This window comes from Cheilinus undulatus, linkage group 15 (assembly GCF_018320785.1).
Source record: "Cheilinus undulatus linkage group 15, ASM1832078v1, whole genome shotgun sequence".
Classification (NCBI taxonomy): Eukaryota; Metazoa; Chordata; class Actinopteri; order Labriformes; family Labridae; genus Cheilinus; species Cheilinus undulatus.
In genome coordinates this window covers 32,707,450-32,726,259 of record NC_054879.1, presented here as the reverse complement: position 1 = coordinate 32,726,259, position 18,810 = coordinate 32,707,450, and the positions used below count along the sequence as shown (strand labels likewise).

The 18,810-nt window shown below is 38.2% G+C and overlaps 1 protein-coding gene across 2 annotated transcripts in view; it reads right to left on the bottom strand.

Moving 5' to 3' along the window:
- Window positions 1–585: 585 nt before the first annotated feature.
- nalcn (sodium leak channel, non-selective) overlaps window positions 586–18,810 on the bottom strand; it is a 151,046-nt gene continuing 132,821 nt past the window's right edge. For both annotated transcript variants that reach the window (XM_041807727.1, XM_041807728.1), the window contains exons 34-46: window positions 11,970–12,076; window positions 10,873–10,947; window positions 10,654–10,773; window positions 10,502–10,570; window positions 10,262–10,410; window positions 10,077–10,170; window positions 9,224–9,356; window positions 6,436–6,551; window positions 5,532–5,689; window positions 4,908–5,058; window positions 4,621–4,770; window positions 4,368–4,485; window positions 586–1,469 (exon numbers count right to left, since the gene is read on the bottom strand). In XM_041807727.1, the coding sequence (XP_041663661.1) occupies window positions 1,327–1,469; window positions 4,368–4,485; window positions 4,621–4,770; window positions 4,908–5,058; window positions 5,532–5,689; window positions 6,436–6,551; window positions 9,224–9,356; window positions 10,077–10,170; window positions 10,262–10,410; window positions 10,502–10,570; window positions 10,654–10,773; window positions 10,873–10,947; window positions 11,970–12,076 (1,583 nt within the window). In that variant the 3' untranslated portion in view covers window positions 586–1,326. The remainder of the gene's footprint in view (window positions 1,470–4,367; window positions 4,486–4,620; window positions 4,771–4,907; window positions 5,059–5,531; window positions 5,690–6,435; window positions 6,552–9,223; window positions 9,357–10,076; window positions 10,171–10,261; window positions 10,411–10,501; window positions 10,571–10,653; window positions 10,774–10,872; window positions 10,948–11,969; window positions 12,077–18,810) is intronic.

The following is an 18,810-nucleotide window of genomic DNA, read 5'->3' as shown; positions in this document are numbered from 1 at the left end:
GACACAAAAACAGAACAGCTTTTAATTATTTTCCAAGAAAACTTTTGCATGGCAGAGATGGGAGAGACTATAAAGTGTTACATTTCTAACAGAAGGTTGTGTTTAAGTGTATTGCGTTCACATGAGAAAATACTTTTCTTCTGACATGTTTGGTTAGAAAAAAATGTATGTTACTTACAGAGAAAAGCAGTCAAATAGTAAAATCAACAAGAAGCCCTTAATGTACAAGTTGCATTTTTTAAGCAAAAATAGTTGTAGAAACTGATGAAATACTGTGATGAAGAAACTGTGATATCACAGGGAATTTGTGGTTCTTGTCTCTGATTGACAGTATTTTTTCCCTTAGTGGCAGTTATTGTTTCCTGTTTGTTCTTCATTTCCTTTTTGTTTTTTTCTCTCTCTAAAAGGTTTTTTTTTTGTCTTTTTGGCAAACAATGAAACAATCTCTCATTTCATTATTGGCTTTCCAGTTCTGTAAAAAGTTTGTTTAACATTATAAAAAATTAAAGTGATGAATGAAATACGTCGATGCTTCACTCAATGAGCATAAAAAAGTAAAAAAGACAGTGTGCCAACATTTCAGCTCATAAATACCTAGCAATGTAGGCCTTTATTAGAATAATGAATACTTGATAAAGTTAACAATTTATAATAATTTACAAAATATTTTCATTGCTTTCACTTCACACACATATATAAGATAGATCTGACTCTAATTTACATTCACAGTCATAAATTGAAAAGTTGCTTTCATTTGCTTGTTCACAAACAAGAACAAGAGGCCTGTTTTAGTATAAAGTGACAATATGAAAATCGATATTTAAACATGTAATACTCGAGACAGTTTTGAGAAACACTGACTGAAACAGTGTAAACAGAGACAAAGCTTTGACATAAAAGGACAACAGAAATTCTCATAGCTGCATCAACACAATGAACATGAAACAGCAGAACAGTTGGTAACACAGAAGCAGCTTCTTAGTGTGATTTGTGAATGCACCATGTCTTTTTCTGTCATGGTTTGCTTTAACATTTGTCTGCATAGAAAAACTCAGCGATTATATCAAGAGGAAATCACAGAGAAAAGTTCAACCTAAAGTATAAAATATCTGCTGCAGGTTGGACATGGAGGCTAAAGTAAGATACTACAATCTGCGTACAGCCTGCTATACTTTGAGAGCAGTTTTGACCCTGATTAAAAAAAAGACAAAAAACAGCATTGTTTTACAGAGAAGGGAGCAGAGAGGACGTAACACCACTGGCAGTCAACCAGCAAGCTTCTCTTGTAATCTGTAAAAAACGGCAGGATGCTCTGAGCTTCAGTCTCTAAATGTCGATGAGGTCGTCGCCGCTCTCGTCGCTCTCCACTGTCAGCTGACGGGTCCACCACTTTTTCACCTCAGAGCCTGAAGATGCCTCATCATTGACCGGGTTCATCTTACAGACGATGGACTTGACACTTGTGCGACCTGATAAATACAGACAGAGAAATCCCATTTCTTTCGCTTTAATTGCAAATAAAACTAGAACTTGAACAAATGCTGACATCTTTTAAAGAGAGGAGGAAATTTACCAAACAGCAAAGGACGGAAGTTTTTCAGGAACATTGCATAAGATTTTGCCCCATACAATTAATAAAAATGCTGCTTTTTTAACTTGTAACTTCATGAACAATACTATAAGATACTCAGAACCTTATCTACTAAGAATGATTGCTGCTGAGTATATCTCCAGAGTGTTGTCTAGTTTTTTCCAATATCTGCTCCAGCTCAAGGTGGCATAGTTGCTTATGATATTCAGGTGCAAACCCCTCTAAAAGTGTTTTTTCTTTGTTCAGTTTTCTATTTTGTGCTTCCTAATATGACGAAAGCTAACTGCACCTCTACTATACACAAAGCTGTACTGGTATGCTAACAGACCACAGCTCTGTCCACATGAAGCGGATGAGCTTTGAGGAAACACCTGTCTATGTTAAGCTTCTGACATCCCTTGAGTGATATAAAGCAAAAAATGTGTAGGATTCATTTCGGTGGACTTTGAGACACCTTGAAGGTCTCTCAGTCCAACTGCACTGCAGTAAAGCACACATAGTGGGGACTCCTCCTCCCCTTAGAAAACATGCATTTGTTGACAAACTGAGAGTGGTGAAGGGTTTGCATATGATGGCTTTTTTAAATAGAATTTCTGGAGCCTTAGGCTTTATTTGGAGAGAACAGGACAATGGAGAATGATATGCAAGAAAGAGTTCACAGGATGAATTCAAACCTGTAATATAAAAATGCAACAACACAGAAAAGAAAATGTTTGATTTATTGGGGCATTTTAGATTAGACTGAAAAAAACCTAGGTTTGATACCATGAAGCAGAAAATGTAGGGTTTGATTTTTCTACTTAAGCAGTGTAAAAGTACTTATTCATACCACAAACTGGAAGAATCAGAATCAGCTGTATTGGCCAAGGATTCTTATGCAATTTGACTGGAGGAAGCTTTGCTTTAAATTATTAAATAAATCTGAGACAAATGTTAAAAATAATATGTAAATATGCACAAGCTCTTGTTAGGTATTTTAACCAGTACACGTCTGTATGCAATGATGGTATGGTTGCAAGGTGTTCAAAGGATGCAAGAATGCTGAATAGACAAGATCAAAGTGATAACATACGGAATAACATGGCAGTTACACCATGTAGATTTAACATGATTTATATTAATGAGTGCACATTTGCATATGAGATCAATCAATCAATCAAACTTTATTTATAAAGCGCTTTTCATACATAACATGTAACTCAAAGTGCTTTACATAGACAAATTAAAAACATTCCCTCAAAGAGAGATGACACATTTTACCAGTTTTTATACTATTTACAATTTTCATGCCTATTTACAAGTATTGCACTGCAGATTAAACTTATAAAAGGATAGGTAAGACCTTCAGTTCTTTTAAAGACTTTTTAAAATGCTTAATTTTCACTTGACTGACTTTGAATATTTTTTTTAAGACACTGCAGACACCCTACCTGCTTGGAAAATTAGCTTACATACAGGGGGGTGTGATTTAATCACTGGGGTAAGTTGGATCAGTTAATTTATTTGTATTCTAGCCTGAGACGTAACTTGAGTTTGATGACTTTCTGCACCTGGCAAAGATGTTAACCATGAGACATAATGTGACTGATGACAATTACGTAAAAATCTGTTGTGTATAACATCTATGGGATTATTGCTTTTTGTCTGGCTTCTTGCTTGGTCACGCTCTGTTACTCTTCCTACCTTCATCTGTCACTGTGCTCTTCCCTCTTTTGGCCTCAGTCATTGCTACAAACATACCCAGACCTAGGTGAACTGGCTTCTTTTTAGCTGAAGGCTGGTGTGTGAACTAGTCCTGTAGAGCTGTATCTTGATCACTGGAAATCTTGTGCATAACATCTTTCATGAATATGTTGATACAATCACCATCAACTCTCAGCAGATGGTGTTCTGTCACTTTGAAGGCATGTAGCTGTTAGCGCTGGTGTTTGTGAAGTAGACACTTTAGAATAGAGGCTGATATGCATTGAGAGAGGGCAGTTTCATACAAATGACTACATAATGTCTCATTCAAATACATGCAAACAATAAAACAGATAGAAATGCTGTTTTTCTGCAATACAGAAAGTGTTGCACCAAGCCCTCTTCATGTCTTTATATCTTGGAATTTTTCCCTCTATTTTCGATAGGACAGCTGAGACAAGTAGGAAATATGTGGTGAGATAAAATGGGAAGACTTGCAAAAACAGCACCAGGATTAGGAATTGATTTCGTAACCGGTGCTGTCATCATGGACTGTAGCCTCTGTATATGGGCACCTGCTATACCAGCTTAGCTAAATCATTGCTTATATGGTGTGTATTTGACTCATTTGCACAGATTTACCAGGTGCAATATCAGTGAAAACCTTGACTGAATCAAGTCCTGGGTGTATTCTAAGAAATGGAGTTTGGGCCCACTTAGCAGTATACAGTATTTTACACAATAAAAGCATTTCTGTATTGCCCTAAGCATGGTTTTCTGCCTTAAAAAACCAAATAGTGACTCTATGTTGCTTCAAAACAATATAAAATATGCATGTTCTCGACAATTTTAAAATGCCCGTACTGGTTGTCTAAAATAGTGTCAGCCTCAAAATTGAAAGGGCGCTTGCATCTTGTCAGACCTCATTTGAGCATACTTATGTTACTTTATAGATCAATCAGTTAACAACCTGGTTTTACAAAGCAGAAAAAAGCATGGGTAAAGATCTGTTCCTTGTTCTATATCACTCTGACAAAACATCCCCTCCAAACTGTGCCACTTTGCAGCAGACCGTTAACAGAGTCATACACACCTGCAGGCAGACGCCACTGTCCCAGCTTCCTCTGTGGTCTCCCCAGGTCTGAGGAGTCCTGCCTGTAGCCTCCTCTGTCTGACAACGTGGGGCTGAGGAGCTGCTGGAGCCCACTCATCTAAACAAAAGGGAGACATCCTTTGTTTCAGCTGTGTGACCGCACACCTGCAGATCCTATGATGTGCCTGTTAAACATCACGCTGGGAGGATGTGTGAGAGCGTTTGCTGTGTTGGTATGGGTGCGGGGCTTTACCTCAGGCTGAGAGGGGTTGTCTGGGTTGTTAGCGTTGTGGTCCTCGCTTGGCACCGTGGTCTCTATGCTGGGGGGGTTGAGGAGGCGGCTTAGCTCCTGCTGCTGGCTCTCTCTCAGGCTGTGGATGATGCTACATGACTGCTGCTGCTTCTGCGAGAGCACACAGACACATGTGCTAAGTGTGATATACAGACGTTCAGTTTTTGTACAGTACGTTTTTGAAACGTAGCCTTAGAATGAGTTTTTCTCAAGGCATGCTTCTTTTGTGTTTTTGTGGAGAAACAAACCGCTCGGATGCGTTTGAGGCACTTCTTGAGCCACATGCGTATGGTCTGTTTGGCGACCTCTTCTTCAATGGTGTACTCCAACTGTTCCCTGGCCAACAGCTCCTCCAGCTGGAGAGACTTCCTAATGTCCACTGAGCGATATGACAACATGCTGCACATACAAACATAGAAAAACAGTGCCAAAAAGGGAGATGTTCATTAAATTCTGCTGTTTAAAAATTGTATTTGCGCAAGGCATTTAAGCAAATACATACAGGTTAACATTTTGAATGCAGTTTAAGAACTCTGAGTCCAATTTCTCTCTAAAAGCAAGCTTTCTGTTTCACTTAGTTTGTCAAATCCTGCATGTAAGGTAAATATCTTAACTGAAGCTTCATTTTTCTTCAAGTTTAAACTGACATAAAGGTCTACTTACATGAATTACTTGTGTAGTGGAGATCAAACATCTAAGTTTGTGTTTCAGAATTCCTTTCTTTTTCTTATAACACCAAATGAAAAACAGGCTACAGGTGTACAACTTGGTATAAAATGTTGCATTTAAGTTGAAGTGAATCTTCCTTATTGCACATAAACACTATGGACTGTATGTCTTTGAAGAGAAGTGCATGTTGCATATGCAGTTACCTGAGAACATCATGGAAGGTCACATCCCCTCCGCTGTGCAGTCTCTCCATCTCATAACACATGTGCTTAAACAGCAGTTTATCTTTGTCTAAATCCACCTCCAGCCTTCCTCTCAGCAGACGAAGAAGGAACTTCACCCTGGATGTTGGGATGACACCCTGGGAATAAAGAATGTAAAGTAATTCAAAAGGCAAAACTTTAGATCTTGATTATTTACTATACATTAAACATATATAGAGAAGTCTAGACCAGGCTGTGGTTAAATATTATGAGCATTAAACTGCTGATTTCACCTGTGTTAAAAATGTAAACAGGAGGAGGGAGAGAGGGGAAAGGTTGTTTCAAGCAGAGTCCATGGTGCATATACTGTATGCACAGAGGGTATAGACTGAGAACGTAGACAGAGCAGCACAGAATGATTTGAACAAGGCACAGTTTTCTTAAATGTGTGTGTTTTGGTAGAAATATCTACCCACAATGGACTAAAACCCCTTGCTTATATTGAGTATCAGACCACAGTGGTAGAATGTGACCAGTAGAGTTGAAGTGTTGAGAAGAAAAGTTGAAAATGAAAGGTTTAACAATGTATAGATCACAATAATGAGCTGTTATTTTTGTAGAGGCCTGTGCAAATATCTTAATAGAAAAGCCTGTATACCATCCGAATGACATCATAGACAAATAGGGGTGGGGGGTGGGGGGTGTTACATTTTCAATCCAGTACCCACTGTTCCAATTACTTCTTCTTCAATTACTCAGTGCTATACAAAACTTCCATCAGGTCTTCTTATTAGCTCTCTTTCTGCTTTTATCTTCTTCATATTGTCCTTTCTCAGAGCTGTATGATTGCCACCCTATGCCCTCTGTGGTGTCCTCATCCTCCTTCTTATTGCTAATTTCTCACCTCCCGTTTGTCATCCACCATGTTCCAGATGATCTGGAAGTGCCTGAGGTCATTATAGCTCAGCAGCTGGTCCTCTTCGGTGGAGTAGAACAGGGAGAAGTTTTCTACAATGATGGCTGTGGCAAAAAAAGAAACATGATTAAATGCATCAATTATTGTTATTATTATTATTGTTAATGATGATGCAAGTTTTCTGCATCACTTAAGCCCTCCAAGTATCCATCTATTTTCTGATGCCATGAATGAAAATGCAAATGAGAACTAACAGATTTATGTCACAGTGTTGGGTTGATTGAAACAGACTCTTATTATAATGAATCTTGTAGCTCAAGAAACAAGAATTACTGCCTTGGGGTTGTGTGTCTGTGCCAAACAGTTTACATTCATCAGTGTTTCCCAAAGAATGATAGTACAACTGTGTCCAAGACTAGGCAGATATTTGTATATTAAAATACTTAAAACACAACATTACTCTACAAAAAACATTGGCACAAGGAAAGATCTCATATCTACAAGGCCATCTGAACCTAAATTAATACACAAAGAAAAAAAATTAAGCAATTGTGTGTTTTTTTTCATTTTTCACAAGAAGACAATAGATGTATGGATATATAAAAATACAATAATTGAAAATAACGGTGCTATGCAAAGCAAACCAGCGCGCTGGTAGGGCACAAATACCACCAAATACTCAAGGCTGAGGCAACAAAGTTGTGAAGATTAATGAACAGGGAACTGCATCTAATTCCTTACTTCCTTCCAACCATCCATTCTCTATTACACTTGTCCTACATAGGGAGGCTGGGGCAAGTCCCATTTGCAACTGATCTATCCATCTATGCATGCTTCTATCTATCTACCCATCTATGTATCCATCTACACATCCATCCATCTATTCATCCATCTATCTATGCATCCATTAAGCTATGCATGCATCTATCTGTGCATCCATTCATATGCATGCATCCATCCATCTTGGCAACCCTTTCATCTATGCATCCATCCACCGATGCCTCCATCCATCTATGTATGCATCCAACTATGTTCCCATCTATGCAACCATCCATCCATGCATCCATCTATGTATGCATCCATTCATATATCCATTAATCCAGCTATATTTCCATCTATGTAACCATCCACCCATAAATACATCCATCTATGCATCCATCCATCCATTTATGCATGCATCCATCTATGCATGCATCCATCCTTTTATGAGTCTATCCATCCATGCATATACCCATGCATCCATTTATTTATGCATTGGCTCATCAATATTTCCGTCAAAGCATGCATCTATGCATCCATCCTTTTATGAATCCATCCATCTATGCATATAACTATGCAACCATCCATCCATGTATGCATCCATCCATGTATGCATCCATCCATCCATCCATCCATCTATCCATCCATCCATGCTTCCATCCATCCATCCATCCATCTATCTATGCATCCATCCATCCATCCATCCACCCACCCACCCATCCATCCATCCATCCATCCTATTTGGGGTCATGAGGAGATAGGGGAAAATCACAGCTGTCATTAGCGCCCTAGACATACCGAGATATACAAATATTCATGTTCACACTGAAACCTACAGACAATTTCCCGTCATCAGTTAACCTAACAAGCATGCAATTGTGGGAAGAATCCCCCAAAAATCAGGAGAGCATGCAAAAAGAACTTGACTGGGACTGGAACCAGGAACCTTCATGCTGTGCTGTGACAGCATTAAACACTGCACCACTGTGTGCCCACACATAATTTCAACCACACAATATCAGTCAGTGTAGTCAGCTGCCAAGAAAGATACAGACCATTAATACATAACTACCTTTACTCCTGTGGACTTCATGATATCTGACTGAACTCCAGGATTGCTGTGTTTTCACAAACAGAAGATTCAGGCCAGACTGCTGTATGCAGCCATTTTCTAAACATATATTTCACAAACTCCTTTCCCTTCCTTTCATTACTCCACTTTTATTACCAGAAAATCACTCTAGCTTCTCTTGCCCTTTTCATGGAGAGCTTTTTTGAGTCTATCATTTCAAAGTACTTCTTCTTTACAGTAGTCTTTGTAAAAGGTCAGTGCTAGCTCTCAAATCATAGAAAGTATCTCTAGTTTATTCCTCAGCATCTGTCTCTCAAGGCAAGATTACAACTTGCAAAGCGTGAATTATATCAATGCAATCCTCCAAACAGAGTCATGTAGGTAACATTAAAAAATCCAGATGGATGCTTTGCTCATTTCCATTCCTCTCATGCCGTAGTGTTACTACTTTCCTATTTCCGGACACGTCATCTCTCTCTTTTTCTTTGCATTATAGTCTGTGACATGAGAATGAAATAATCATTTCTGCATGAGGAGGTTAGATCATCAGGCTGATAATAAGCTGTAATAGACTTAACTCTCATCCCTGGAGGAACTCTCTGTAGCCTTTTTGGAGGGATGACAAATCTACACGTAAGAGTGCTTTATGAGTTGTGCAGTGCTGCGTGACATAAGGCAGAAATTGAAATAGAGCTGATGCTGTTGCCAAAGCTTAAGATCCCTATCCTCCTGGCTGGCTTTTATGCATTTACACACTTGTTTTTGTCCCTTTGGGATGCTACATTGTCTGGAAAATTACCTCAATAAAGGCTAAACCATAAAATTTAATAGCAGTGTAATGGAAACTTGCTTTTTCGTCCTCAAATTGAAGGTTTGCTGATACTATATGACTCTAAGAGATAAGAATTGTTGTTTTAAAGGTGAAAAACACCTACACACACTGACCTACAAGTAGGTTGAGCATGATGTAGGCTATGATGACGTAGAAAGAGCAAAAGTAGATGAGAGCCCCAGCGTAGTTGCCGCAGTCCGTCTCCCAGTAGCGATGTTTATCGGGGGTGCAGAAAGGAGGTTGCACCTGGAGACAAGAAAAACAACAAGATATCTAAACCAGTCTTTATTTGTAAAGCACTTTGATCAACAAAATATGGCAAAAAAATGATTTGCATTGACAGGAAATCAATAATAATAAAAACCTGGCAAACCCTAGTTCCCAACTCCTCCAATTTATGTTCAGGAGCAAAAAACAAAAGACTGATTAAAAGCACAAACTGAAAAACTGAGGGAACACTGTCATAAATTCATGAATATAAAACAGAAAATGACACATTGCTGCCTGATGAAATTTCCAAGAGAAAACATAAAAGTTTAAAAAAGCATACAGGACTTAAAATTGAACTCTGAGGAACACCACACCTCATATCAATCAGTCATGACTTACTTTATGGTAAAAATAACACACAAATGATTTATTTTACAAGATTTATAGCTTAAAAAGTCGTGTCAACAGTTTCCATTGAGGTTCTTTCTTTATTAGAAAGTTGCTGAAGTAGAAACTGCTGACAGTGAGGTCTTTGGAGCATCCCAAACAACTGGGGGTTTCTGTTAATTTTTGCTTTGAGCACCACAAACAAAAAAAAAATCCATTAATTTCCATTGTGTTTGTATATCAGCAGAAAATAGAGGTGGAGAGAGCTTTCCAAAACAAACACAGCTCAAAAATGATGAGGTGTTTTTAAAGACTAGGACTTTAAACAATGCTCTCCTTTTTGTTTGTTGAACCTGCAGCCCATCTTACCATGCAGTCGTGCATGATTTTATTCCAATCTTCCCCTGTGACGATACGGAAGAGAACCGTGATGGCTTTGCCTGCTGTGGAGAAGTTTGCATGCCTGTGATAATAAAAGAAAGACATAATCAGACAGCTGTATTAAGGGTTTTTAACTCATCTTATGCATAGGCAGGAAATACAGAATACCTTACCGGTTTATGTTCTCTCCAAACTTGACAGTCCCAAAGAGAACAACACCAGCAAACGCGTAGCAAAGCAGAAGCAGGAACATCCCCACAATAATGAAGAAACTCTTGTACATGCTGACCACCACAGTCAGGAGCAGCATCTTCAGAGTCACCTTCATTTATCACAGACACATTCAGAATCACATCCTGATGTTGCCATTTCCTTGCACTGTTTTTATATTATTATTGAACAGATATACTCACATGTTTCCCACATATTGTAAAGAATCTGAAGACGATCACACATGTGCCCATCATGTAGGTGTATGCATTCTAAAGGGGAGAATAAAACAGTTCATATCTAAATATTAAGAGTCCCCACATTGTTCTTATGATGTGAATGTTATTTGTCTAACCAGTAAGGAGAAGTGCAGGACTATCCAGATGACACCCAGTGATGTCACCAGCAAGTCGTAGCGGTTTCGTCTGCTCTGCCAGTAACCCGCAGGAGACATGGCTATTAGCTTCATGGTCACCTTGATAACGACAACAAGTGACATCAGAGAGGAGTAAGAAACCAATTTAGAAAACCATAGTAAATATTGAATACAGCTGAATGTTGAAAAGGTACTCACCTCCAGTACAAATATAAAGGTGAAGACTACAGACATGGTGGCGAGGGGAAACGTGACTTGATCATCTACGTCCCACTGGAAAAAATGAGATGCAAGCACACAAGCCTATTAACATTTATGTTGTATGGTAGATTTCCAGCAAAATATCTTAACTTTTCTTCTTATAAAAAATGTTTAAAAAGGCAAAAGACGTTACAAAAATGAAGAATAGAAAGTTCATAAAGGACAAGAAAATTTATTTTCCTTCTAGGGACTATTTTTCTCACTAATTTTACAAAGGTCTGTCATCCAGGTAGACAAAGACCTTTTATGAAAAAGTTCATGTTCTCAGAAATCATACTGTAGGGTTCCCACTTGTTCTAGAGATCTATTTAGGAACTCTCTCTCTCTTTTTTTTAGGACATTTTAATTGACAATTTAGCTGATATGATGGGAACGCACTGTGCATACACTACTAGGTTTCTTTCTGTGGAAGTCTGATTCAAAAGATGGCTCTAACCATGAACTCACAAATATTGGAGCCCATGACATAGCTGGTCTTGATGGGGAATTGGGGGGAATCCTTGATGGGGAATCCTAACTTGACTTTGGGTTGGTGTTTTAATCATACATAGGTAGTGTTCCTTTCGTGGACTTCACCATCTTGGATTTTTTTCAGCCTGCATATTTCTACAGTACCACAGAAGGGACCAAATACATCACTAATATACCCAATTTTACACACTGCACCTTTAGTTTAATGATTATAACCAGGCTGCAATATTTTTTGGGATATGATTACATAATCTTTCCACCTATTTTCTCTGGAAACTATACACTAGCTTCAAGCTTGTAACACAAATTCCAACATGTCTTGCACTTGCTTCACTCAAAAAAAAATAATATTAACACTGCCATCTGTTTTTTAGGAACTCTGATGTGAAATTAGGAGAATGTTAACATTTTCTTCAGGACAGCACATGATTTTACTGGAAAACTGTTCAACTTTTTCCCAGGTTTTCGGGGTCACGTGGGAACCCTGCAATGCCTTAGTTTTTGATGTAGTCAAGTAAGACTGTTATAGAAAGATGGGGATTGAACTCTTGATGAAGCTCTACCTTGACTGACAGCAGCACCGACTGTGCCAACACCAGCACAGCGATTCCTCGTTTGAAGAAGGGATGTTGAGTGATGTCATACATCTTGGCTCGGAAACCCCCATTTTCTGTGAAGCATATAGAAGACACAATTGCATTAATTTCTTTACAGTTGTAGAAAAAAAATTTTTCTACAACAGATAAGGTGAGAATTTTAGTCTTAACTAGCTTCAGACCTGGGCTTATCAGTCGGGTGATGTTTGAATGTTCGGTAGTGTCCCCATATGTCCTGCAGATGGCACTCATGCACTGCATGGGTGTTCCCATCAGTGTGAAAGCACTAGAATGTGCTTCAAGATTATGTATTCAGTGATTATTTGTCAAAGTAAGGTGAAAAAACAAGACTTAAAGTGAAAACATGCTTTTGATTTTAACCTAACATTGACTTTACAGACTTTAAAGCTGACTCTATATTTCAGTTCCTCCTAAAACAAAAATCAATCGCCCAGGAGATTAAGAGCTGGAGATAAAGAGACTTTTCTTCAGGCCATTAGGAAACTGAAGTAGATTTACAAAGGCAAGTAAGAAGCAGATGTGATTGGCTATTAAAGAAGCCAACCCTAAATTTACCTAATGATACTGCTCTCCAGTTGCCACTTCTCATCTTTTACCATAAAATAATTACTGCACTGCAGGTTTCAAAATGGTAAAAATGCATCAATTCACACATACTTGCATTTTAAGTTCATGCTTTGCATAATTCAGCATTCTGGCATTGGATTTAAAGCTACAATATGTAGCTTTTTTGCACTGAAATATCTACATCAGGTAGAAAAGTACTATTCTTGAGTTTCTTGTGTTATGCTTTATTCTTGAGTCCCAGCCAACTGTTGCTAGTAGTCTCACAATCAGTGAAATAGGGATCACCTGAGGGCGGTGGATGTGTCTCAAGTTATTGTATTATAAAGATACATGTGTCTGGAAAGGTCCAGTCACTGGTTAATCACTAATACTCGCTACAATTACACCCTGAGGACAAAAGAAAACTCTAAGCAACTCAGAGAAACTGTTATTGAAAAGAAAAAAAAACAAGACACTGAACATACCCCAAAGTTTAGTTAAATCAATCATCAAGAAATGAAAGGGATATGGCACATGTGTAAATCTGCCAAGATCAGCCCGTCCTCACAAAGTAAGTGACCGTGCAAGAAGCCTAGTGAGAGAGGCCACCAAGACACATAGGACTTCTCTGAAGGACTTACAAGCTTCAACAGCTGATATGGGAGAGACTCTGCATAGAACAACTGTTGCCCGGGTTCTTCAACAGTCAAAGCTTAATGGGAGAGTGGCAAAGAGAAAGCCACAGTTGAAAAAAAAAACTCATATCAAATCTTGACTGGAGTTCAACAAAAGTCATGTGGGAGACTTCATGATCAAGTGGAAGAAAGTTCTGTAGTCTGATGAGACCAAACTAGTGCTTTTTGGCCATCAGACAAGATGCTATGTTTAGTGGACACCAACGTAACAATGCACATCACCACAAACACACCATCCTCCCTGTGAAACATGGTGGGGGCAGCATCATGCCACGGGGATGCTTCTCAGCAGCTGGTCCTGGGAGGCTTGTAAGATAGACAGTATTAAATAGGTAATAGGTAATAAATTTAGCAAAATGTGGGAAAATCCTGAAAGTCTTATTCACTCTGCAAGAGAACAACAGCTTGGGAGAAGATTTATCTTCAAGCAAGACAATTTTCCAAAGCATACAATGAAAGCTACACATAAATGGTTTAAAAATGTGTATGAGAATAGAGAATTTGTGGCTGGACTTGAAAAGGGCTGTTTACATCCGATCCCTGAGCAACCTCACAGAGCTTTAGCAGTTTTGCAAAGAAGAAAGGAGTAAAATGCAGCGTCCAGATGTGCAAACCTGATTGAGGCCTATCCGCACAGACTCAGAGCTGTGGTTGAAGCTACAGATGCATCTATTAAATACTGTCTTGAAGTGGGTGAATATTTATGCAGTCACATATTTACTCTACATATTTTCATTTAATTGATATTACTTTGTAGAAATCTGTTTTCACTTTGAAGAGTTCTTTGGGTATTTTTTTCTGTCAAAAAAGCCAAATTATATTGACCATGATTAATTAATGAAATTATTAAAAGGGGAAAACATCCAAGAAGGTGAATACTTTTTATAGGCACTATTTATTTATTTATTTATTTATTTATTCATTCATTCATTCATTTATGTGTTGTTCTGCTTAGAGATGGAACAAGATTATTATTATTATTATAAGAGACCTTTCTGTACTGCAAGTGATCCTAGAGTAATTTGTGAGTAGCTCAGACCTCATTATGTAAAATTCATCTTTGTAACGAAAACAGTGGTTCATTGTTGGGTAGATTTACCTTAAAGGGTGCTGTTTTGTCATTAAGCAGAGTCCTAAATTCAAAACAAGAAGTAAGCAGAGGAAGTGGGCAGGGCTGAGCAGTGTCTCTCTACTTGGCAGCTTTTGTTTAAGTTTTGACTGAGAGCCCCCTGGCAGCAGAATTTACATAGTGTGCATTCAAAGAAATTGTATCCATGTCAAAACAAATCCATGCTCTAGTTGTGAATTATTGTCACATCTGTCCCTGTTTTTACTTCAAAGCTTTGAGTTTACTATCTAATGAAAATGAAATAGAAATGTAACAACAGGCTGCGTGATTACAGATGACTGCTGACCACAGAGACAATTTTATGCTCATTCTATGAGTAGAAATGAGTGAAGGAAGGCCAGCTCAGTGCTGTAATGATCTGCCAGTAGTGAGTGAGTGGTGCCAGTGCCCAGGGCCTTTGGATGTGGATCAAAGTCAGGTTTGATACTGCTGGTGTCAGCAGCACTGCTGTCTAAAACTGAAGCCATTGATTTTCTGTTAGTTCTCAGCCTCAACTGTACTAACAGGCCATTTCCCACAATGCCTCTGAGGCTCTTTAAACTATTCTCATGACTCTAATTACAGAGGGAAGAGCAACAGTGTAATTGTGCTGTAATCTCATGCCTAAATGTAATCGATAACAATATAGTGTGATTTTGTATAAAAGTGAAGTGCCTGTGTATAAAAATAACCCAATAATCATCTGGTTTCTGCTTTGGCACAAATTTGAGTTTAGATTTCATAAAGCTGAGAGTACACCTGAACAGAGATGTGAAAATTGGATCATTTCTTCAAGTAAATTCCCTGCAGAAACCTGCGTGACATGCATGATTCAGAGAGTGAGTCATCCATGTTATCTGTCCTACAATTCAGCTTTTTCATTACGGCTACAAGTCATCATTAAGGGATCATGTTGAACCCCTGAAGGCATTAATACTCCATGAAAAACACAGAGTATCAAGTATGAATTAATCATGCAGGTGCTGTTTAATATCGCACAGGCGCACACACATGATAAATCAGGCTATGGGGCAAAGATGTGACTCACAATTTTGTACTTGAAAATCTCATTGCTTTTGTGCAGCCTACTGGAATTTGAGACTGATACCTCTTCTTTAGTTTTGGAAGGAGAAAAATTACGGAATACTAATATGGTGACTGATCAAGTGGATTTTCAAGCTCAGTTTATGAATGTAGTGTGAGAGATTTTTCATGAATTTAAAGTGTGTGGAAAGTTGGTGTTTTTAAAGACTTAAATTAAATAGACCATTCTTAAGGACTTCAAGGACTTTCAGGGCAAAGGGATAGGGTTTTTTCATTGTGGATGTATACGGTACTTGTCAATAGAAAGTCTATTAGTCACAGGAGATGCTGATCAGGATGTCCTCCTTAAGAAGAGATTGGATGAAGTGCAGGCACAGAGGCTAGTCCATATATTTCTGAAGAAAAGGCTGCAAATTTAGATATACTAAGGTATGAGCATGCAATGTTTCCCCTACTGTTCATTTTAATGTGGCAGGCTGCCATCCCAATGTAACACCATGACACTTCTATTGAAGCCACTGAAAACTTAATTAAATGTATGCATGCAATTTACTTGCGTTATTGCAACAGTGCATTAGCATCTGTTATGCATTTTGCTGCTGTGATCAGTGTCTCTCCTCTGCTTGCATGTTTTCATTTTTGACACAAATTGCACTGGCTGACACATGTGATGTCACTGAAACAGTGCCAGGGTACAAATACTGTCTAATCATCTAAAAAAAAAAAAAGAAGACACAACTGTTTCCTATCCTCATCCCATTATTATATTGGCTTATTTAAAGATATTTCTCTTAAACGCCTAGATTTGGAGAGTCAGCCACCAGCTTTTAATGTTAATTGACACAAGTAAAGTACATTGCTCTTACAGTGCAGAACTAGTAAGATAGATGGTGCAGAAGTAGTAAGATAGATGGTGTAGACCAGCGATTATCAACTGACAGTCTAGGGGTTAAATTAGGCCCCCCACAGCTTCCAACCTGGCCCCCAAAAGATGATTCAATTCAGGAAATGTGAGGAAGAAAAAAGGATGTTTTATGTGTTTAGGGGTTATTTATTAAATCAACCCCAAAATGGTCAACATTGTAAAAGTTTTATCAGGAGTAACTTAATACTTGAACTGTTGCTTCTTTTTACAGAAATCCACCTGTTAGCCTTTAGTAGCAAATATGATGCATGATAAATACACACTTATAAGTCTAGTCTTGATTAAACCTGCAGTTTTCTGCATCAACTTTTCACTTCAGGCTCTTGGAGAGTGCAGTTTTTTGCCTGAGATTCTAAACAGCATACCTGTTTCCTGCACAACCCTGTGATGGACAGCATGGCAGCCTCAAAAATATGTAGCCAAAATATTTCAAAAGCCAAAGTGTCTGATAATATAAAAAGCTGGCCCTTGTATAAATGTTGTTGATGACCCCTGCATCGATACAAGCTGGCAATTAAGCTCCAGATGGTACAAAACTCAGCCAGCAGGATTTACACTGGCTAGCTATGTGTTTTAGTTAGTAAGTGAAGTTTATTTTGAAACATGTAAAATCAAAAAGAACAGAAAAATAGTCATATACAGTACTTTTAGACGACACATGCATCATAAATAAAGTGTTGAAAGAGAGAAAAGAAACAAAATATGAACACTTAATGAACAAGATCACATGTTCCAGAAGAACAAATCTAATCCCACCCCATCTCCATGAATTACAACTTTTCATTATTAAGTGATTATAAAATTTTACTTTTAAAGCTCTTCATGGCCTTGCTCCCAGCTTAAAGAACTCTTTTTGGAATCATGAGTACATTAAGATCCTCAGGTAGAGGTCTTCTTGTCATTCAAAATAAAAGACTGAAAAAAGGACAGAAGGTTTGTTGTGAGGACATCTAAACTGTGGAATAAGCTTACTGAGGAGATCAGGTCAGCTGAGTTCATAATCTTAAAAACATACTTTCATCAACTGGCCCATACAGATTTTACTTGATTTTTTTTTCTTTTACTTATTTTTTAACACAGGTTTGATGCACTTTTGGGCCAGTATGATTTATTCATTTATTTATTTCCATTTTGTACCGGCTCCATGGCGGCACTGCCCATAATACTGACTTTTGACTGGTCTGATCACGTCTCCTAAAGGTCTGTTTACCCCCTCTCCCATCCCCAGTCTGCTCCTGCTTGAAAGTGAAAGCATTCGGTGAAAATGAATCTTACATGCTAAAACGATCGACTGGAACTGTAAATAAATGTCAAATTAAAAAAAAAAAAAAAACAAGACAAAAAAAAACAGTCCATCAAGATGCTGCGAAAGTGTTAAAGACTCTGCAGTCCCTATATGATATGGTCTGATGCTGGTGAAAATACAGCTGCATCATGTGGGGGAGGGGACAGCAGGAGAGGCTGGTATGTGACAGGGGAGTTGAGGTGTTGCAGGTAAGCCTGAGAGTGAAGCAGTGCATGAGCTTGGTACAATATCATAATATAAGCTGATAAGCATTATTAGACTGTGAACATGAAGTAAAAATGGTTTGAGATTAAATCCTTTGCTCTTCTGTGATCTGAAAAATGATGAGATGGTTAAGTCCTCTTACTACACCTTAACACCTTAACGGCAAAACATGGTAAACTCAAGACCACAACAGATGGAGATCTGTTGTGGTCTTAAGTTGACCATGTTAAGCTCTCAGCAGATCTGTGGACCATTCTGTATCTTTGAGCTTAGTCTAGTGAATGTTTTGGACATTATCTTTCGTTGTTTTGGGTTGTTGCCATGAACAAACATTTGCATAAAGAAAGCATTTTTGTCCACTTGTGTTGATAAGGGTATTTAAATCTTGAGAAATAGTCCTGTATGGTACATTTAAAACAGATAAAAAAAGTGTGATTAATTTGCAATTAATCTCAAGTTAACTATGAAATTTGTGAGATTAATTGCAATTAAAAATTTTAATCAATTGACAGCCCTATTATCAATACATCCACTGGCAAAGTAATATTTGATTTTAGCTAAGAAAATCCTTTCTTTTTTGGATTCTCTTATTCATTTGTATTCATAGCAGAGAAAGAGAGGACTTTACAGCACTGTCTCAATCAGCTTGTCTCATCAGTGAAGACAGACATCCTTGAAACGCCGTCTGATTTTTACCAGGGTGAAAGTTGAGTCCCTCTTGTAACTCCCTCTCTCACCTTAAAGGCCGGCTCAGACTACATGATTTTTTTGGTCATTTACGACTGCACCATGTTCCAATCTGGACTGGCTCTCCAGTTGGAAGGCATCAAGACCCACTGACGTCTAGTCAGAGTATCAAACTAGGCGACATGCTAGATGCGTCATAAATTATGTCACACTATAAGACCATTTGTTGTTCCTGACATGCATTATTGGGCCCAAGGTTTAACAAAGCTGCA